This window comes from Manacus vitellinus, unplaced genomic scaffold (assembly GCF_001715985.3).
Source record: "Manacus vitellinus isolate BGI_N305 unplaced genomic scaffold, ASM171598v3 scaffold_69_pilon, whole genome shotgun sequence".
NCBI classification, from domain to species: domain Eukaryota; kingdom Metazoa; phylum Chordata; class Aves; order Passeriformes; family Pipridae; genus Manacus; species Manacus vitellinus.
In genome coordinates this window covers 2,531,768-2,553,414 of record NW_021940749.1, presented here as the reverse complement: position 1 = coordinate 2,553,414, position 21,647 = coordinate 2,531,768, and the positions used below count along the sequence as shown (strand labels likewise).

The window sequence follows — 21,647 nt, the reverse complement described above, 5'->3', positions numbered from 1 at the left end:
CGCTGGGCACAACTTGTGTCGCTCCGCTCCGTGGCGGTGGGAGGGCTGACGGTCCCTTCGCAGAGCTCGGAGTAGGGCAGCGTTAGTCGTCCTCTGTGGGGGCCAGCGGGACGTTTTCACTGGTTAGACCGGGTTTAAAGGTGCTTCTCGCGTGAGGTGTGCTGCTCTGTAAAAGGCAAGGAGATGATTGCGGCTGTACCCATTATCCCTAAGGGAATCTGATGTTACATGCACGTGGAACACAGTCCAGGATCAAAAACCGGTGTGTTGAATAGCATAGAGGACGGTGGGATCAGAATTATCCTTAAAAGATCAAAAGCTGGAGACAGACTGACCACCGAGTCCTTAAGGTAATCACTGACGTGAACTATCAAGTGCGTGCTGTTCCCTGGCAGTATTTCCCTGATAACTGTCGGTGCCCATTAGGAAAGCGAAGGGCTGCTCTGCTTCTCCCTCGCTGCACTTCTCCAGAAGCTTTGTGAAGGAACACCCATTTGGAGAAACAATGAGGAAACCTCTGCTCTGCCATTTATCGTGTGACTGGGTTGGTGTGTATTAGGCATTAATGAGCCCGATAAGAGTCCCTGACTCAGGGCAGGAACCGGGGGGGTGCTGCGAGCAGCCGCCTGGGGAAATACTCAGCCCGTGAGTGAACCAGATTTATGCTGTGGAGGAGGGTGTGTTTCGGAGTAAGAAGTGGGCCTTTCAGCCACAGCTGTCAACAGCTGGTAATTGCAGTAAGTTCCTCGCTCCTCCCCGTACATCTCTTATCTGAGCTTGTTACTGCGAACATCAAAGCACGGAGCAAATTGGTGGCTTTGAAATATCTTCACTGAAAAGTGTCGGTTTGGTGTTTGTTTGTTTTCCCCTGAGCCTTGCTGACAGTTGTGTGTAGCTAATACTGATATTTATCTTTTAAAGTGAGGTGGAAGACTAAGGAGATGTTCTACTCCTTAAATCCGACTTTTCTCCTTCATTCCAGTTCAAGGGCACGGTCTCTAAGCTCTTGCAGGCTGTAGCAGTAGATTTTTGCCCGTGGCAGAGCACCATCATTTTAGTTTTTTTATTTTTTTTCAAGTCTGGGGAATAGTTCTTACAGAACTGTTTGGACAGTAAATTTCTGGTGATGTGAAGCAGCTCTAGAGCTGTTCTAAAATGCGTGTGATCGTCAGCTGGGGAGGCTGAAAGTCTTTTAAGGGTGATGGAGATGATGCAGCACTGTGTAAATTCCGTGCTGAACCGTGTGATTGTGTGGTCAAAGCTGAAATTTGAGAGCAGCAAAGCCTAATTACTGATATTATTGACTAACAGCAATACTTAATCAAGACAGCTTTTTTGATGTTGCTTAAAGGTTAAGTGAAGTGGATGATCTGTTTTGTGGTTAATAATCCTCAGGAGAGGCATCTCCTGAGCCTTCCCAGGCTGTTCCCAGCCCACCTGGGGAATTCCCAGTGGAGGAGCTGCAGGGGACAATAGGGAGGTCTTGGTGAGGGATGTGACTCTTACCCAGGATCAGAAGGCAGCTCATTTTAGGTTTGTTAAACAATGGGTGGTGAGTGGCCTGTTTATGTGACTATTAAATAAAAATATATGGGTACTGTGTATATAAACTTCATATGTATTATAAGTCTTTAAAAAAAAGAGAGAAGGGAGGAGGTAAGCCCTAGGAAGAAAGAAAAGCTGTTTTTATCTGAAGAAGATACGAAGAAATTGCCATTATTAAATCAAAGCTGCAGGTTGGAGTTGTATCTTCTGCCATCCCCAGAGCACAGGTGTCCCAGAACAACGAGGGACAAAATTTCCCACCTAAGTTGGGTTATAATATGGATTTATGGAAGGGGGTATATGTCAGTATCTATAATGCAGAGCTCTGGATTTAAAACTGAGCTTCTCTTTCATTTTCTTCTTCTTACTGTGTTGGCTGCAGTTGAATTTGACCTGATGTTACAGAGTAAGTAAAAATAGTCTCTTAAAGCTCGGTTTTTTTCTTAACAGTTGTAGAGTTTTTTGCTACATATGGAGCTACTGAAAGTGCAGAAGGGTTGGTAGAACCTTGGTTTGCATTTACATTTGATAATCATCAACCCTCCTGTGCATGCTTTTGATTCATGTTTAGGAAAGTGGCTTTTTGGGGGGTATTTTTTTAACAGGATGTTGCCTCTGGGATAACACCAGCAAGGTTTTCAGTTTGGATCCTGGATTTGAGGATCCCTCTTCTCCATGCAGCGCTTTTATTAACCTCTCCTGAAGGACAAGCTCCTTATTTTCCACTCCTCCCATTGCACTGAGAGGCAAGGTTGCTTTCCCAGGGAGCTTGCCAGAGGTGTGGTGAGTAATGGATTTTTGACAGGGAGTGTTGCAGCAGGGAAGTACTTGCACTGCAGTTTCCTGGTTGACCTCTAGTTTTGGGTAGACTGTGTTCTGGAGGCTTCACTGGATACTCCTGGAACTCCAGAGAGGAGGGACTGTATTTCCTGACTGGGTTTTTGGGAGTGAATTTCGTCGCTCTTCAAAGTTAACTGGACTTAAACACTCTGGTGTTGGATGTTCAATGGGAAAAGACAGAGGTCAGGGATAAAAAAATACAATATTTTAGGCATCGAAAAGCTTAAAGACTTTTTTCATTCCCTGCTGTATTTTGATAAGCTAAATATACAGTGAGTGTGTATATATCTCAAGTAATTAGATATATATCTCAAATAGTTAGTGAAAAACATGAAAGTCTGTATTTCAGCAGGGCTGAATCTGGGTCTGATATTATTGAGGAAGCACTTTATCAGCAGCTTTAAATTAATATGTGGTGACAGTGCACTTGGTAACGCTTGGGGTCCTGACAGAAGACAGTTCAGATCTTAGTTTGCTTCCCAACTGATGGTGTTAGTGTGGCTTTAGCCAGCAAGAAAAGAGGGATTTAGTCTAATGCCATAATCTGAGGGTGCTTTTTTTAGTGGGTACAGGGTATTGTTCTTGCAGTTACTGTACTCTGTGCTAGCATGAATTCCCAAATGTGAGAGAACAGTGTGAATGTTAACTGCATGGAGTTTTTATATGGTAGTTGTTGATAAAATCAGTCATTAATAAAAGCCAGGGAAGAGCACTATGAACTTGCTGTTAACCCAGAGGGAAATGGGAGGTGGGGAGGGTCTCGTCCTCACTGGGAGCAGCGTGTCTGCTCCTAATGGAACTGAGAGTGATGTGAAAAGGAAGGAGCCCTGATAAAATGGGATGAGCACTTTTGCCTGGTGGCTGTGATTTTGGAAAGGCAGGAATTTCCTCGGTGGAAAAGAACCTCTGGAGTGTGACAGGGAGCCACCAGAAGCAGCTGGATGTGTGGAGTCAGGGAGGTGTGAGGCATCCTCTGCCTCGTCCAGCCAGGAGTTCACCGTGGTGTTCCCTCTCCTTTGTTCCTTAGAGCAAATAATTCCTGTTTTCGGTTGTCAACTGAGTTACAAATCCATGGCAAGTAAATACAAAGCCTGCTCTGCCTCAGGTGATGGTGTTTCTCTGGGTTTGCCGTGGACTGATGGGTTGTTTTGTAACTTCCACAGTATATGATATGATCTTGTTTGGTTTGGGACGGTAAAGGTTGTATAATGGCACCTCTATGACCTTTACCCACCTGTGCTGCTGAGCTGGTCTAGTAAAATTTGAAATAAAAATGTATTCATGAAGAAATATGTCACATAAGAAGTACTGTTTAGAAGATGCCAGGGGAGTTCAGACACCGACACAGAAATGGTCTGTGTACCTTTCTGTTTATTTATCAGTATCTCCTTTCTAAACACTTCATGTGTTTATAAATGGCTTAATGTGGCTTCTTATTTTGAAATAGATCTCATTTTGTCTGCTCTAGGCAGCATTTAAACAGGAGAAGTTGCATGGGATGCCTGTGCTCTCCCCTTGGGGGGAAAGGGTGGTGGTTTGCAACCATATTTGAAGAACAGGCATTTGTGCTCTTCCCCATTTTGAATCGAGCAGCTGAACAGGGCGAAGCTTCGGCTCTTAAACCCGGTTATGTTTGTACTTGGGCACTTTGTTTATGCGAAACAAAGCTCAGTATTAGGCACCACTGGTTACTGCCAGCTGGGCCCTCGCTCTCCCGTCACAGCTGTGCCTCCAGCGCCCAGCCCTGCAAAGAATGGCTAATTAGAGAACCGGGCAGAACAAAGCCCACACAGTGGGGCTGCCACAATGGCATTCCTGTCCCTGCATGCTCAAAAGATTGATTTTATTTCTTTATTCCTCCCCCCCCCCCCCGTGCCTATAGTACAGCACAGATCAATAAGTGCTTCTTCTCCCGATGGAGGCACAGGCTCTTCCACTATTTTTTCACCCCTGAGAACATGCATTTGCACGGGAGTGACATGGAAACGGGCAGGGCTGGGCACAGTGTTGCAATTGGGAGTCCTCTGAGGTTTTCATACCTTAACATGCGTTGCTTCAAGTGAAAATGGTAATTAATGTGTGTCTGTGTGAGGTGATATTTTATTGTCAGTGTAGGCGGAGCTGTAACTGGATGAAGCCCAACATTCAGTTAGAAAACCTAGTTCACAATTCAGTACAGAACCTGAATGTGCTCTAATTAGGCTTGCCAGGTTTCCTGTCTTTCCTGTGGGCTCACCTCTTCCCAAGTGGGAAGTTCCCAGCGAGGGGAGGTGTGTGTCCAGCTATAGGTGCTCAGTTATACTCTGAGCCTCTCCACTGACTGTCACAGTCTGGACAAAACAGCTTCCCTCACCCAGGTCATTTTGGCAAGCACCTCTGTAATCCCAAACTTCTCAGCTGTATTTGTGTCTTAAAATTTCTGGAAAATCCGAGTATCCAGCTGAATGCTTCATTAGTGTCAGCTTATTTGCAGTGTGAAATTAGAGAATAATTATACTTCTAATGGACGTGATGTACACGAGTTCTGTGAGTGGCTGATCTAAGTTTTTATTAGAACTTCCACTGAAAGTTTTGCTTTCAAGTTCATCGAGGTTTTAGGGGGTAATAATTCCTTATGGTTTGATTCTTGGCTTGGAAGGGGAAAGCCAGGTCCCTGTTTCCAAGTCACTGGTAAGTTTGTGGAGTTGGCAGTGCAGCCTCAGTGAAGCTGTTTGCTGGCTGTGCTGGGACTTAAACTGAGGCAGATTTTCAAAAGAAAACCTGCAAATACTTATATTTGGGAGGGGGAAAAAAAAGTATTAGGTGTTCTGTTCCAGAACCTTTTAAAGAAGAGCATGTCTTGAGTTAACTGCAAAGTTTAAAGTTGTTTCCCTCTGTATTCCGTTCAAGTTCGAAGCAGAGTGTGAGGAAGGTTCAATGCAACTCGTCGTGTAATAACCTCCCTCCCCGGATTTCTCCTGTACTTTAGACCTCAGAAGTCGCTATTTCCTTTCCCTGCGTTTAAAAAAAAATAATAAAAAAACCAAAAAAATCACCCTGAGTTTACAGTAAACCTGAAAATCATTTCAAGTGGGCAAAAGGAGGTCGCTTTGCTGCACGCCAGGAGCCCGTGAAGCGCTGCCCGGCCAGGGCAGGCTGATTTTAATGAGGGCAGCTCTAATGACTCATCAGCCTGACTCAGGGCCTTTTCATACAGAGCGTAATTAGATCGGGAAGGCAGAATGAGCTGGAGGTCAAAAGTGTAAGTGGATTTAGGGAGAAGAAAGGGGTGAGCTCACAGGGGACGAGCTGGGTGTCTGTGAGGGTTTTTAGCGGGCGGTGGATTCGTCGGGGCTGGTGCTCGGGGTGTTTGGGTTAATAATATGGCCCTAATGAGTGGCGAGGTGACTGAAGGCTGCTGAAATTTTAAGCAAACAAGGTTGTGCTGTGGCATCAGCACATCAGCGTGTGCTCTTCCAGTGCTACAGTTCTGCGGACATCGCCCCAAGCTGACATTTCTTGCATTTACATTCCTAATTTTGCAAAATAAAATGAAATCCACAGCTGTAGTAGTAAGTAGTGCTGTCGAAGTATTCGGTCTGTTTGATGTGCCAGGATCACAGTCTGCTTCTTATCTGCTCTATCACTGCTGCACCTTGTATGTCACACAAAGAACAAGGAAGGTACAAGGAAATACTGAGCCCTTGTGCCCTGGCCCAGCTAATTTGTACCAGGACGTTCAGATCTGTCTTAAAACCCAAAGAGCTGTGAACGCCCCTCCTTTGGATTCGGTTTCACTTGATCTTCGGTTTAGAAAGCCCGTGCTAAAAAGCTGTCAGGAGAAATAATGCTCAGAAGTTAAAGGAACGTGAGAATGATGGACTCAGCCAGGTCACGGCCTCGGGGAGCTCTCCAAGGAGGCAGTCAGTGTAAGTTCCTCGTTTTCCATTTCCTGGTTTTCCCCCGACTCTGCGTTTCTAGTGATGCTCAGTGATCCCATTTAATCCAGGCTGTGCTGTGCCAGGAATTACACAGAAGTGTGCGAGGAGAGCCCTCATCCTGACAAGTCTCTAGTTGCTTTTGAGCACTGTAGTGATGTCCAGCACCCCTCTGGGGGGAAGCAGCTTGGAAAGGGGCTGCAGATCAGGAGGCAGGTAAGCAATTAATGTAATCCTATTTAATGCAACAAACAAATCCCATCTTTCGAGCCTGATGGCAGGATCTTGCCTTGCCTGTGAAGATTTTAAGTTCACCTTTGTACATGTGATGTTCCACTGGAAGCAGTGGGATTACCTTCAAAGGGAAGGATTACAGGGGTTTGGCTCTGAAACCAGCCCTCACAACACAAAGCAGGTTGCTTTGCTGTTGCACAATAATAAAATGGAAAAGCCTGTTTGCAGGTGACTCTGATGCTGTGGTACACAGTAAAATTGCCTGCTTTCCCCCATACATAAAATTCAAAGTACTTAATAGCTATTTGTTGCTGTGCATGGGGATTTCTGAATGCTGTTTTAGAAATTCCATTGCCAGGAAATATTTTACACCTCCTCTATGTTTACATAACGAAGTATAATTTTTGCTTTGTGGATACATCAGAGATGTGAAGTCCCACAGAATTTCTAATTAAGCACAGAGGAGCAGTAGCCTTGGGAGCAGTTTCTCAGCCAGAACAGGCTCATCCCTGGCAGCAGAAAACCACGTGTCTGACCATGCAGAAGTAGTCACAGGTAGGACCTCCTGATGCCAGGATCCTCTGGGATTATTTGCTCCATCCAAAGGCCAACCTCACCAGTCAAGGCTGAGATGTTGGGCTTTCCAGAATGGTTTGTCCCAGAGCCCACAGAAAGTTATTTTCTCTTGAGCTTTAAACTGATAAGAAATGGTTTAAGATGTAACTAATTGAACCACTCCAGTTGTTATAATTCAATGACATTTGCAGCATGCCTTAGGTCCTTAACTAAGATTCAAGGACGAGCTTTAAATAAATCACAAAACCACTTGGAAACTTTTTTGTGTCAGAAGTTCAGCCCCTAATAAATGATTCAGCTTCGAGGCAGGTCACAGCCGCTTCCCCTCCTTCCCCTCCTTCCTCTCCCTTCACATGAATAAAAAATAGGAAGAGAGAGCGCACTGGAAAAGGGTGAAGTGTGGCCTGTAGAGAAAATGGGAGTGTTTTTTGCTGCATAGCAGAGAGCAGAGCGGGTTTGGGGGCAGGTTTTGTGCTGGGATCCGATAGCACGGCGTTACTCCGGTCCTGCCCGCCCCGCTATTTATTCCCGGGACAAGAGGCACATTGTGAGCAGGGCTCTTGATTTTTCTCTTTGCTCACTTCCTATTGCTGTGCTGGTGTTGAGCAGGCTTGTGCTTACACTTGGTGAGGCCAGAATTGAACCAGGTCCCGAGAAACACAAAATATTCCTCATCCCAGTGATATATCTGCATGTCTGTGGGGTCATTTTTTTTTTTTGTTTCCCCTTCTTCACATGCTGGAAACCGAAAGTGGTTTTTTTTTTTAAGCTCTGGCTTCTTTCAATTTGTGTTTATTATTTTCATACGAAAGAAAGCAAAACAAGCCTTTTGAGGTACTGTCACTTTCTTAAAAGCTGAAAATGCCACAGCCAAGCCCCAGCTTCATTCACACTTTCCCTGTGCCGTGCTTCCAGGCTGATGCTACAGCGTGGATCTGTTTCCTGCAAAGTGGATCTCTTCGTGTTTTGCTGAGTTAAAATGTGATGTGTTAACTTGTGAGAGGGTGTGTCAACTGATCAGTGAAGGGACAGATTGTCTTAAATCACTAGGGGTTAATATGGAAGCTAAAACAAACATGGAAGGGTTTTGCTGTTCGTGGCCTGCGCCATGGATTCTGAGTCATCGAGTCATCGTTCCCGGTGATATCTGGAACGTTTGCAGCTCCTGAAACTTGGCTCGTGAGGCAACCAAGGCACCCCCAACTGTTCTTCCTCAGCCCTGTTTGCTCCCTGTTCGTGTGCTTTGCCCGTGTGGTGCTCAGTGTCGGTTTTCCCTCCCCCAGGATCTCCAGGCGTGGGTGAATGGTGCTAACGAGAACGGCTTCGTGCTCGTCTCCTTCGGGGCTGGAGTGAAGTACCTGTCGGAAGACATCGCCAACAAGTTGGCACATGCCCTGGCCAGGCTGCCCCAGAGGGTTATTTGGAGGTGAGTGCAGTGGGGGAGGCGCTTGGGGTGCTCTGCACCAGCCTTGTTTCCTGCTGTGCCATCTGAACCCGGAGTTGCAGAGGCTGGAATTGGCACAGAGCACCTGACTCTGCTGAAAGGCACTCCTCATGGAAATAGTGCAATTCCCCAGCAATAAAGGGGAGCACTGATTTTTTTTTTTGTGGCACAATAAAGCATGGGTTACATTCCTGTGCCCATTTGATATCCTGGAAGGACTGGGGACAGTGAAAAGAATCTGAGGTTATAACATCTATGACATACTGTCATCATTTTTGACAAAAAAGCCACCCCGGGGCTCAAGAGTGAATCCTGATGATTAAATCCTAGGTTTTCTTCTTCTTCTTTCCCTTTACCCTCACTTTTTTAGGCCCCTTTTCCATTTTCATCTGTGAACACAGGCTTTCATTATTGATTTTCTCACTTGTTTTTGGTTTTTGTTTTTTTTCTGTGAGAAATTGGAGGGAGAGAAATCTGCAGGAGTCAAAATCAGCAATAAGCTTTCTCAGCTCTGAAAACATCTCGAGTGGTGCTCTCAACTCGCTGGAAAAACCCCAAAATTGTTTAGTCAGCTCTGCTTCACGTGGAGCATCAATGATTCATTTGGAGGAGTTCATGTGAACCGTTTATTTCTAAATAATCAGTGTCTTACAATGCCTGCCTTGCTGCCCTGCTGTTGGAGTTGTATTAACAGGCTATTTAGCAGCCTGTTCCCTGCCATCTCTTAAGGAATGTCCTCACTGCTGTGTGTAATTGGAGTGGCAAACCCCACTAATGAACAGGAAAATGGGAATTCTTCAGCCTGTGGCACAGAACCTGGGGTAGTTGGAGTAAAGATGGCATCACTTGTGGTTTGGGGTAGAGCCACTATGTTTTCTCTGCTTGGCTTCCAGTTAATTATTGGTCCCAGTTGATCTTGCTGCTTTTCTTCTCTGTCCTTTCATTATATTTTCCCTGGAATATTTCTCTGTACAGGTATCCACTTTTTGTAGTAAGTCAGTCAATGTAAGTCAGTCAATTTTAACAGATTTTTTTCCTTGATGATAGCTTTTTTAATGCCAAAACAACAACTTCAACTGAAGCCTTCTATTAAATGGCTTTTTTTGCTAGTGTTTCCTTAACATTTTTCCTTGTGGTGGATTTTTCTTTTTGTTACCTGCAATCTATATTTTGCTGAATGGCTTTTTGGATAAGGGAACCCAACCTGCTGTTTCTTTCCATCATGATTTATAAAATGGGAAGATGTCCCTGGGACAAAGGGCAAGACATGATCTTTTGGAGAGATAGGCAGTCGATCCACCCCAGTGGGAATTTGAGATCCATAATTAAATACCTAAATATTATCAGTCAAACACGGCTTGGAGGTTTTTTTTGGGGGTGGTTGGGTTCATTTTTGACATCACTGACCTATGCCTGTGTTGGACACAGGTGGATTTATACTGGATACTTCTGGGAATGAGAGAGGTGGTAGTACAGCTTGGCAGTCTTACGTCACCGTGATAAACCAAGGGAATCTTTGTAGTTCTTTGGATTATGGAGCCCAAACTAGTAACTGTTTAGTTGCTTTTCTGTAACTTAATGTAAATAGTCTTCTAATAATACATAGAGAATGTACAAGCCAGTCCTAAGTAAGTCTTGCTTAATTGGGAATGAGTGGGTGGTTGTTTAAGTAACTGTTCAAATGCTCTCCAATAAACAGAATATTCAAGTGGGTCGATGGAGCTGCCACAGAACAGCTCTGTCCTATAGGACTCATTCTGGAGGTCTTGATAACTCCAGCTTCCATTTGATTTTTCACTGGTTTAGGTTTTCAGGGAACAAACCAAGGAATTTAGGCAACAACACGAAGCTGATTGAGTGGTTACCGCAGAACGACCTCCTGGGTGAGTATCTGTTTTGATCAGACACTGCCTGTTCTCACTTGATTTCAGTTTGCTCTGCTAAAAATATTCTGCTGTGAATGAGCAGTTATTATTAAGCCAGGATCGCTTCTGTCATGCAAGTCAGAGAGCAAGGATACAGAATTAGGATTTCAAGATGATAGCTGAGTCCCTTGAGGATAGGAGAGGCCACAGAGTGTTTCGGACTGTCTCTGGGATACCTGGATGTTTGTGTTCCCAAAACAGCTCCAGTGGGTGCTGATGAATGCATTAAGCATCAGTGTGTGTGCTGTGTGTCAGCTGGAGTATTTATCCTAACGTGGTGATTAGGCAGATGACTTCTAAAGCAGGTAGATTGTTTTGGTTACAGAAGTGCTCCGAGGCAGTGTGATTTTTTTTTTGGTTTTTTTTTTCCCCATTCCATGGAGCTGTTACTGTGGTTGTCAGCGTTTGCTGGCCTGAAGTAAGGCATGGGAGGCTTTAGAGAGAGCCTAACATCAGTTGTCCTGCATTTGAAGGTCTTGTATTTCATCCTCAGACGTGCTCTCCCTCGCTCACTCGTACTGCTAAACCTGCTGCGGTCACCACCTGCAGCTACTCGCCAGTGGGAAGTGCATGTTAATGACTCCATTAATCATTTTACATGACTCATGTACATGAGAACTTTCTTTGCTTGGGCTGTTCCCTCTCGTAGTGTATCAGGAAGTGATTTAATGCACGAGGAATTTCAGCAGAGTGGGCTTAGGGAGAGCTTTAGGATAAGTTGAAATAATTTTTGCCTTGCCTGAGTCTCAGCCGCAGGAAACACTGACAGATATGTTGTACCCAGGTGCTTCAATAACTTCACAATAAGGAGATAGAAATGTGTCTTTTAACCTTCATGCCTCTTCTGTTTTCAGGTCACTCCAACATCAAAGCTTTCCTTAGCCATGGAGGTTTGAACAGCATTTTTGAAACCATGTACCACGGGGTCCCAGTGGTGGGGATCCCCCTTTTTGGAGACCATTACGATACCATGACCCGTGTGCAGGCCAAAGGCATGGGAATACTGCTCAACTGGAAGACTATGACTGAGAGTGCACTGTATGAAGCCCTAGTAAAAGTTATTAATGACCCCAGGTATGGCACGAGGGGTTTTCTGCGGGTTAAGGATGACTGTACCAAACCTTTGTGCAGTGGGGGGAAAAAACTGCATGTTGGGTTTTATTTGTCTGTCCAGCTGGGGCAAGCCTGGGGCTGTTTGTCCCGTTTCCCAGGATTCCCCAAGGCTGAGGTTTCTGTGTAGGTGCTGGGCTCATTGCTCCCCACCAAAACTCGATTGTCTCACGTGCTCTTTGGGGCAGAGAGGTTATGGAAACAAACCTGTCCTGACTTATTCCATGTTGCAGACCAAGGTCTGCCTGTGTCTGTCTGGATTGTTCCTTCCTACCAGCCTGGCTGTTGTGCTGCCTCAGAGGCCTGGAGCAAGATACACATACACAACTTGGGTTGTAGTTTAAAGAGGGAGGTATTCACTAAGAGTGACTCTTAAGTCCTATGATCTGATTTAAAAAAAAAAATTCAAATATTTTCCTGTTCTAGTTAGTAATACCTGTCTTAATTCAGGAATGTCATTTTTGCATTCACACAAATTTGTCATTTCACAATGACAATATTTTGACAAGTTGTTATGAATGAGGACTCCAGTCTGATTTTTTTTTGTTTTGTTTTGTTACTCAGGGGAATAAGTGCAAGCCTGTGAGCTGTGTCAGAATTCTTTCTAATTCCAGCAAATAAGTTTTTTTTCAGCAATCCTTGTGCTCCACGAGTTGGTTCTGAGTGTTCTGTTTTAAAACACCTTTGTTGAGACGACCTCCAGATGAAAAGTAGTGAGGTGTTAGCTGGCAATATATTGTACTGGCTAACCCTGACTTTGGAGCATGGTGCTGTTGATGCTTCTTGCTTTCTTGGGAGTGGAGTCTTCAAGTGGTGCTTGCCCTGGGGAAGGAGAATCCTGTAGGGATGGAGCAGCAAAGGGGAGGAGAGAGGGGGAATGTGCAGCAGAGAGACCTCGATAACATCAGTTGCATCACCTTTCCCTTGTGCAATTACCCTCAGTGAAAAGGCAAGTCGTGGGTGAATAACCTGCTGACCCTGCAGGGAGGAGAGGAGCAATTTGACACAATGAGTCACTGGGGTGAAAACGAGAAATTTTAGGTGAAACTCCGGCCGGGAGCGGAAACGGTCCGTTGCGAAACCAGCCCCGGGTTTCTCGTCCTTCTGCATTTCTCCACTTGCCCGATAGCGTAACGTGGTGATTTTTTTTTTTTTTTCTCCCTTTCTTCCCCCTTCCTCGTTTGTTCTCCCCCCAGCTACCGGCAGCGGGCGCAGCGGCTGTCCGAGATCCACAAGGACCAGCCTGGCCACCCCGTGAACCGGACTGTGTACTGGATTAACTACATCCTCCGCCACAACGGAGCCCAACATCTACGTGCCGCTGTTTACAGCATCTCCCTCTTTCAGTATTTCTTACTGGATATTGCCTTTGTCCTTCTAGTGGGTGCTGCCTTACTTTACTATGTGTTGGCCAGGGCGGCCAGGTTTGTCTGCAGGCAGAGCAAAGAGCTCTGGTCGAGCGACAAACACAGCGCCGCGAACGGACACTACCAGAACGGGATCCCCAACGGCAAGTACAGGAGGAACGGCCACATCAAGCATGAAAAGAAGGTGAAATGAGCCAACAGCCCCCCCCGGTGTAAAGTAGTAACGAATCAGATCAGTAATCGAATTTTATCGCTGTAACTTAGCCTAACAACTACTTAAAAAAAACAAAAAACAAAAAACAAAAAACAAAAACCTCGGTAAGCAGTTCTAACACTCCCCTTCGGTATGTAATATTATGTGACAAAATTCTACGGAACTAAGAGAAGTCTTTAAAAAAAAAAAAGGGAAAAAAAAAAAAAAAGAGCGAGCAAGCAAGCAAGCACAACCTAAAATGGAAAATGTTTTATTCTTAATACTGATGCAGAGAGGTTATTTTGGCACTGAAGTTTTTAGAAGCCTTAATTCTCTAAAGTTCTATACGACGACCTTATTTATGAATTTTGAGTTTTTTTTAAAAGCTCAATGTGTGCGTCCCAAATGAGGAGAGGTTTCTTTTTATTTGCAGAGGTGTTCTCCTTTTATTTTTTTATTATTTCAATATGTCCATCCTTTTAGCTGAGAGAACTCTAGTGCTAGTTCTGTGTTTCCCTCGTTGAAGGTTCAACATGTTGTGTAAGAACGCTGTTTAAAACAAAAAGTTTTTCCCAGTCTTTATGCAAGAAATAGCAAGTTGCAGACTGAAAACACAGACCTTAAAAAAAAAAAAAAGAAATAATCTTAATGAGCACTGAAGAAAAATGGCAAAAATATGTACTTGTTTTACTGATAAGCTGCATGACTCTTCTGCTCACTCCCAGTACTTCGGCGAAAAGGGTCTTGAGCAAACCTACAGTAGGTCCTGATTTTAATTTAGACAAAATTTCATTTGTTGCCTTTCTCTGCATAATGTAATTTATGCCACGAAAATATTAGGGAGTTCTGTTCCAGTTCAAAAATACGGCTGGGTGGGGAGGTAGATTTGCGTAATTAAGAAAAACAGATGAAACAACAACAACAACAGCAACAAAGAAAAAGATAAGAAGACAGTAAGAAAATCTATCCCTGTGCTTGGTGCAGGAGGTTTTGCAATGGCCCAGAGCTGTGCAGAATCGAACCACTCCTTGGGGTCTGTTTAAAAAGGAACCCACCAACCCCCAGCAAACACCCCGCACTCCCCCCAGAGTTGAAGGTCTTTCCTTGTTAATTCTCACCAAGTTCTTTCGGAATCGCGATGTTTGTAGCTGTTCTCTCTTTCAATGGTTGTATCTGGAAAAAAAAAAACCAAAAAAACCCCCCAAAAAAACCCCAAACAACCCCTCACCAAAAATAAACCACCCCCCGACGGAAATCTTCCCTTCCATTAGTCTGGGCCACGCCATCCGTGTTCCGCATAGTTGCCAATGGGAATTGCGCGCCGCGGGCGGGCGTCCGGGGCCCCGGGCGGCGCGGGATGAAGCCTGGCCGCTGCTCTGGGGAGGTGGCCGTGGCCGTGTCCCCCCACCCCTTCCCATCCCTGCAACAACCTCCTCCAATCACTGTCGCCGACACGCGTCCGAGGGTGGGATGCGCTCCGGGCGCGGGGGCCGCCGCCGCCCCGCTCGACCAAAGTTGGCAACTCTTGAGTTTTTTTTTTTTGATTTCCGCGTCATTCTGTTTACTTGGAATTTTTTGCACTACACACGCTGTGAGTGTACGCTTGTATTTATTTGTAGTTCGAGATCCCATTTGCCTGGAAGGGAGAAAAAGGGAGGAAATGCCCCGTTTTTACCCGGTGTCGCTCACTAACATGGCAGGAGTTGGGAACGATGATGGGATGCTGAGATCATCTTCATACACAGTGATGCAATATTTCGCTTGTCATTCCATCAGGAGCCTCGGTCCTATAGCAATAAAATAACAGTGCAGATATGTTTCTAATACACAGTACAGCTACTTGTACTGCTCTCCGAATACTTGAAGAAAATGGTATTATAAATAAGCCTAGTAGCTATTCCTTTTTACAATCTTGCAGTTCATGGCAACTTCAAGGAGCACACAAGAGGCGATGAATGGTGGGATGGTGAGAAGACTTCGAGTGTATGAATGACTTGGTTCAAATGTGGGGGAGGGGGGGGAGTTTGGCATTAAAGAAGGTACAAAAGCACTGACCGGATGATTAAGCATAATTTAATCTCCACTGTGATAAAACTTAAGCAATAAACATGGATTTAATAGAGAAATTCTGTGGTTGGGAGTATGGTTTTTGTTCAGTTGAATGGTGGTTGTGTGTGTGTGTGTGTGTGTGCACATAAATGTGGGTGCTTACTAGGGTGCACATAATCTGTCTCAACATGTACTGTGGGGGACGACACGTATTTGAAATCAAAAATTATTATTTTTTTCTTTTGTGACTGTAGATCTGTTTCCTGTAGCAGCTTTGAATCCATCCAAAGGCAAAATGGTTAACTAGGTTTCTCTGAGGCAGTTCAAGCTTTTCAAAGTTTCTGGGTGTCCCTGGCAAAGTGGTTTTTTTTTTTTTCTGTTGTTTCTTCAGAAGCAGAACTAAAAGGTTTTCCACAGTGATGCTGGATGAGATGATGGATTGTTTTGGATAGTCTCTGTAGGTACAAACATGCTGCAGTTCCACTGCAGGAAGAGGCAGTTGCTGCTTTAACTGTGTTACCAAATTTGTGATGGGTCTGACCCAACTCATCTGAGTAAACACCAATTGTGTTTCAGCTTTCTTCAGGTATGAGCTGATACTGTGATTTCACTTCTCTCTTTGCTATAGCAAGTGAATATTCCTGTGCTTTAAGACACAGAATTTAGCAATGATTGCTGTTGGTGCCCAGCCGGTTTTGAAATGGGCCACATTGCTGAAGGAGTGTTAAAAAAAAAGTGTTTAAAAATACATGTGTAACTCCAGACTGCATCACAGCAGTGAGCCTGAGGCTTTACTCACCTGTTATTGTGCACTGAACAGAGAAGACGGTCTTCTTAAAAGAAACTGAATTCACTCCTTGGTAAATACCACACCTGGCGTTTATTTATCCTAAAGAAAATTACACCTTTCAGTACTTCATTTAGTTGGGGGTGGGGTGGGGTGTGTTTTCTCTCCTAAACAAAAAAAACAACCAGTGCTAAACCTTATTTCATTGTGGATGAATAACAGAAATTGCTCTCCTGCACCTCTGTCTTGTTCTTTACATAGTTACTCTGTAAAGAAACAAAAATTGAATGGAAAAGATTCTATTCCACATGGAAATAGGGGCATGGAGGGCTGAAAAGTATTTAGGGGAATGTTGACCAGGATTTTAGAGGGGGGGGACAGAATCCTAGAGCCATTCAGGTACACGAGGTTTATATTATTTAGGTATTATTCAGTGGTAACTTGGGCTGTCACTGTGAGCTGAGTCAGGAGTTGCTTCTTCTAAGACCAGCGTGGACTGGGGAGGTTTGGGTTGGAGGATCTCTGGAGTCAAGGGTGCCAGGTGGGGTTTTGAGGCACCAAGAGCAGCGTTCCACGGGGTTAGAGGTGCTGGTCTGTGTGAAACACAAGCATCACTCCGAAACCAGAGCGTGATTGCACTGCACGGAGCGTTAATTGGCTCTGTAATGTCAGTGTAATTCTGTTTTAATGCAATAATGGCATGTCTGGCTGTAAGAGCTGAGGCTGGTGAGCAGTGATGACTGAAGCAAGCAAGAAGCAGTAGACTGGGACTTGTTGCAGAGGAACAGCAAGATTTTTTAGCAGTCAAATAATCTGAAGCCCACAGTGGTGTTTTAAATCAAGTGTTCTTCTGGCACTCAGAGCCCTGTTCCCTGGAACCCCCAGGTTATGATGCCATGGATTCTCCTGCAGATACACACTTTAAACTGGCTTTATTATGCTGCTGCTTGTAGTTTTCCGTGAATGCCACTAAAAATTTTGAATTCCAGGCTTAGCTCTACAGGCAAACCTTGAATATTCCAGCTGTGCTGCAGTTGTAGTTTCAGGCGTGGGATTCCCACTGCCTTTCTTTTTCTTTTCTTTCTTTTTTTTTTTTTTTTTAAATGAAGGAGAGAATGTTGTCACAATTCACTGTGAGGATTTCAAAATAAATTTGCACGTCCTGGGGCGTTAAAAGCTTTGGGAGGGAAGGGACCTTAAAGATCCTGTAGTTCCAACTGCTTGCCATGGGAGTTGTTCTGGCGTGTTGTCTGCTGGTCATCTTTTCTTTGGGATTGATTCCTGCATAACAAAAAGTTTTACTGGAATTTAATGTTATTTTAAACTTTACTGCATTCCTACATAGTTAAGAATCACCTGGGACAAGCTGAAGCTCAAAATTGTGATTTATTGTCCATGATTTTAGTCTGAAAAAATCCTGAGAGACCTCCTGAAACTGGCAGGTTGCTTAATGAGATAATGGAGCTAAATGCATAGGTACAGACACTTCCTCCTTTATAGAGACTCTTTCATTGTGGAAAACAAATGACTGGAGCCGAGACTGGGAAATCACAGAGGGCTGGAGGTGAAAATGAGCTGTTCCTTTCGAAATCAGGAAGAATTCCTTGTCCCCTCCTGGCCTGACACGGTGTTGAACCGATGGGGCTGTGCAATGTAATAATTAACTCGGGGGAGATATGAACAGCATGATGTGTTTTATCTGTGCTGGTTTTACAGGAAAATGCAGGATTACATCAGGTGTTCAGAAGGGGCAGAGGTGGAGAGGGAGAGGAGACAATGACAGCTGCAGTTGGTGTGATGTTCAGCATCCTCTTGGGTGTCTCTGTGTTATTCATATTGCTCTCAGGGTGGCTGAAGCTTAAATTTTCCAGGTTCACTACAGAAAGATGCACTGAATTCCTGGGGTGGCTTGAAAGGAAGAAAATGTTCTCATTCCAGTCACAAACAACCTGCTTATCACATCTCTGCTGCTTAGTTTTAAGAAGCAATCTCAGATACAGGCTTGAAATAAATTCCCCTCTTCGGCTCCCGTGAGATTTAGAGCAAGGATAAGAGTTTTTCAGCACCAGGAGATGCCCACTGAGAAAACTCTGTGTCAGAAAGACAGCAAATATATATGTAAAAAGTAGAGTTCTGTAAGGAATTAACACATTTGCCCATATTTATGAGGCTCTTCTCTGTTGTGCCCTGCTTTTCTAACCTTAACTTTTACGCCTCTCTTCTCTAGATGTTTCTGTATCTTCCTTTTTCAGAGCAGCAGCCTTGCTTTGTGGGGTTTGTTTGTACGTTTTTTGCAGATGCCAAGTGTTGATTTGCCACATTCCCAAAGCCCCCTTGGTGCTTACCCACCCTCCTTTGCTGGATAACTTGCCTGGGGACACCAGAACCATCCAATAACTCCATCCCACGGCTTGTAGGGAAGGTTTGGGTTGTTCCTGTGCACCCCAGATGTCCTGCTGGGCTCTCTCAGCTTTCAGGTGGAGGTGGACCCGCCCCAGGGAATGTTTCCAAGCCGAGATCCAGGTTTGGTCCTTTGATTTCACTGCAGATAAGACCTGTCAGCACCGTGAGCTCGCACATGAGCTTCCCGATGAAAGAAATGTTTATCTGGCTGTTCCTCTCTGTTGTTCTTGGCTCAGCACCTCCTGTCTGGTGGCCTGGGAGAAGGTGCAGTGTTGGGTCTCTCGGTGACGCCGAAAAAAAAAAAGCGTGACAAGAAGATGGCATGAATTAAAATCTGCACTGCTCTTACTGGGGAAAAAAATGTCCTGGTTTGTTTTTCGTAGATAAACCGATACGGAATTGGAGTGTGATTGATTGTAGGGCGCAGCAAAGGGAAGGGTTTTTTTTTTTGCCCTGGGTCTCATTACTCAGGTGCAGGAGTTTTATCCATTCTTTTTTAAGGCCTCCTTGCCAAGCAGGCCACCCCTTCTGCCGTGGGCTGCAGCTTCTGCCTCCTCGCTGTGCAGACACATCTGTCTTGGTGGGGCTGCACCATAAACCAAACCTGTGGGAAGATCCAGGTTAGAAATAAACCCCATAGGTCATTGCCTGTTTGTTTGTCTCTGATTTCAGAGTGGCATTGCAAAAGCAGATGGAGCAGTGGAGAAAGAAGTGGGTAAGGAATGACACTTAATGAGGGGCAGGGACTCTATGACTCCATGTTTTTCCCAAAAAGGCAAACGAGTTCACATCTGTGTGTGGCACCTGAAAGTCTCATCAGCTCCCTTAATTTTTTTTCTTTCTGTTTTTCTTTGGATTTTTTTCTTTCTTTCTTTTTTTTTTTTTWAARKWWKKWWKKWWTKGRWKKTWARGGGSKRRSMMYTYMARSCMAMMRKKGGRAAMMWTYCMRSCYYYKSCYKGGRMCCYKRWKGRRWTKSYKKWRRAAAWTKKKKKGGGRWWAAWWAAAAAAAATAAAAGCTTTTAGTTAAGAAGGTTCAAGTATTGTTATAGGTAAAACAGCCTTCTAGAAATAATGAACAAATTGTCACCGAACAAATCATATAAAAGCAACTTCCTCTAGGACATGTTATTCCTGGACCTGCAACCAACTTGCCACTAGTTTCTTAGATCACTCCGTAATCCTCAGGAAATAATCCCATTCTTGGTTTACAGGGGGCTGAGGAAAGCAGGAGAATCTCTGTGCAGATGAGGCACCAAGGTTCTCCTTCCTCCACCATGTTCCGGGATCCTTTGGATGGGGAAGGGCCACGGGCGGCTCCTGCCATCAGCCCCTGGCATTCCCGGGCCTCCAGCGAGGTTCTCCTCAGGTCACACTGCTGGTGGCAGGAGGCAGCTGAGGCTCCCCTAGTTCTCAGGAGTCAGAGGGAAGGCTGTGGATCTTCTGGATGGAACCTGTCTCTCCTTTGGGCATAGACCCAAACCGTTTCACCAGGTGTGTTCTTTGGGAGAGCTCCCGGACAGTCCTGCTTTCCTGGGTGTGGGAGGGAGGGTTGGGAAAGCTGGGCACCTCCGGATGTGTGACAGAGGCCACGCCAAGTTGCCCCTGTGTGGTCTCCCGTGGGGAGGGCACATCTCTGGTGTGTTGGCAGTGCTGCTGTGTGGGTGGCCAGGGGCTGCCCAGCTGCTTGGGACAGGTTCAAATGTTCCCAGGCAGGCGAAGGGATTTAGGGAACGCAGAATCCTGGCTGCTCTCTTAAGAACGATTTTTTTCCCAAGCCTTGAGCCTGCAAACTCCCCCTTTCTCAACTATATTTGAGGCTGAGTTATCTGTATCACCGTGATCCTCCTGAAATGAAGGCCAGGTTGTCGGTGCTCCTTGAGTGTCCATTCACAATTTGGGAGCCAAGAGATAAGAGTTCCCGTGTCCGCGCGGTTCAGGAACTTCCCGGCAGCGAACAATGAGTTCTCAGGCTGGGAGGTCTGTGAGAACGCCCTGTGCAGTCCCTGCCAAGTGCAGGACCATGGAAAGGTATGTCGGGTGCTGTGCTTGGAGATGATTATCCACTTCCACGTACCGGTCGTGCAGAGCCAACCGGTACATTCCTTGTCTCCGTTTTTTGTGGAGTTCCATTGAGCTAAACACCGATATCCCTACACCTGCTGAAGCACCTCTGCCCTCGCCGCCTCTGCTGGCATTTTTTTCTCCTGATGCTTGGCCTCGCTCCGTGAGAAACACGGAGACACAACCACTTCCCAGAAAGATCAGTGCTGGGCAGGAGTTCACCTCCACCTCCCCTGAGCGTGTGTCCAGATGGCCTTGGCTGTCTCCAGGGAAGGAGATTCCACAGCCCTGCCCTGGGCAGCCTGTGCAGCGCTCAGTCCTTGGAGTGCTGCTCTTTGCTCTCGGCATCCCTGACCCCCTCGGCTTGTTGACACTGGAGAGGGACCTACTTCAAGGAAGGAGAGGCCAATTCCCAGCTCGTTCAGTGCAGACAAAGGCTGGGAGGAGCAAAGATTGCACAGCGACAGAACGGGGAGAAGGGCTTGGGGAAGGTGTTTTAGGCAAAGGATTCTTCTGTGAGACAAAACCACACGGGCACAAAGTTGGCAGGAGAATAGGGAAGTGTCCAAGGCCGGGTTGGACTGGGCTTGGAGCAACCTGGGCGAGTGGAAGGTGTCCCTGCCCATGGCAGGGCCTTGGAACTAGATGGTCTTTATGGTCCCTTCCCACCCAAACTGTTCAGTAATTCCATGATTTGTTCTATGACTTAGGTTGGGAATTTTCTCATTTCGTCGTGGGGGACCAGAGCAGTTGTTTAAATGGGGTTACGGGAGCAAAATGCTTCTTGCTTTTGCCCTGGAGCTTGATAAACTTACAGGCAGCCCCTCCTGCCTCACATCCTGGCTGGAAATCTCTTTCCACTTCAATTCTGGGCATTTCTGGGCTTGGAAATATTTCTGTATTTCCCAGCATCACCTTGGCTTCTCTCTAGCTGTTTCAAAGGATGGCTTTCCTCAGAAAATGGTGCTATTTTGCTTTTAAAGGGCATTTTAAAAGGCCTAAACTTAGACAAAACCTGCTTCTCAGTATAAGCCTGCGGCTTTTCCTTGGAATCCCAAAACCGCAGCTTATGGCAATTCTGGGATTTTAGTGTTGATTTGTGTTTCTCATTAGAAATAAGATGATTATTTATTTTGAGGGGTCGAGGAGGAGTAACAAATGTGTGCATCCCTGTCCGTGTGTCTGCTATCTGTGC

The 21,647-nt window shown here is 45.4% G+C and overlaps 1 protein-coding gene across 1 annotated transcript in view; it reads left to right on the top strand.

Annotated features, from left to right (window-relative positions):
* Window positions 1–14,076, top strand: part of UGT8 (UDP glycosyltransferase 8) — a 30,482-nt gene extending 16,406 nt beyond the window's left edge. Inside the window, exons 3-6 of the mRNA XM_018083897.2 lie at window positions 8,396–8,538; window positions 10,363–10,439; window positions 11,336–11,555; window positions 12,788–14,076. Coding sequence (XP_017939386.1) covers window positions 8,396–8,538; window positions 10,363–10,439; window positions 11,336–11,555; window positions 12,788–13,151 — 804 coding nt within the window. The 3' untranslated portion in view covers window positions 13,152–14,076. The remainder of the gene's footprint in view (window positions 1–8,395; window positions 8,539–10,362; window positions 10,440–11,335; window positions 11,556–12,787) is intronic.
* The last annotated feature ends 7,571 nt before the right edge of the window (window positions 14,077–21,647 follow it).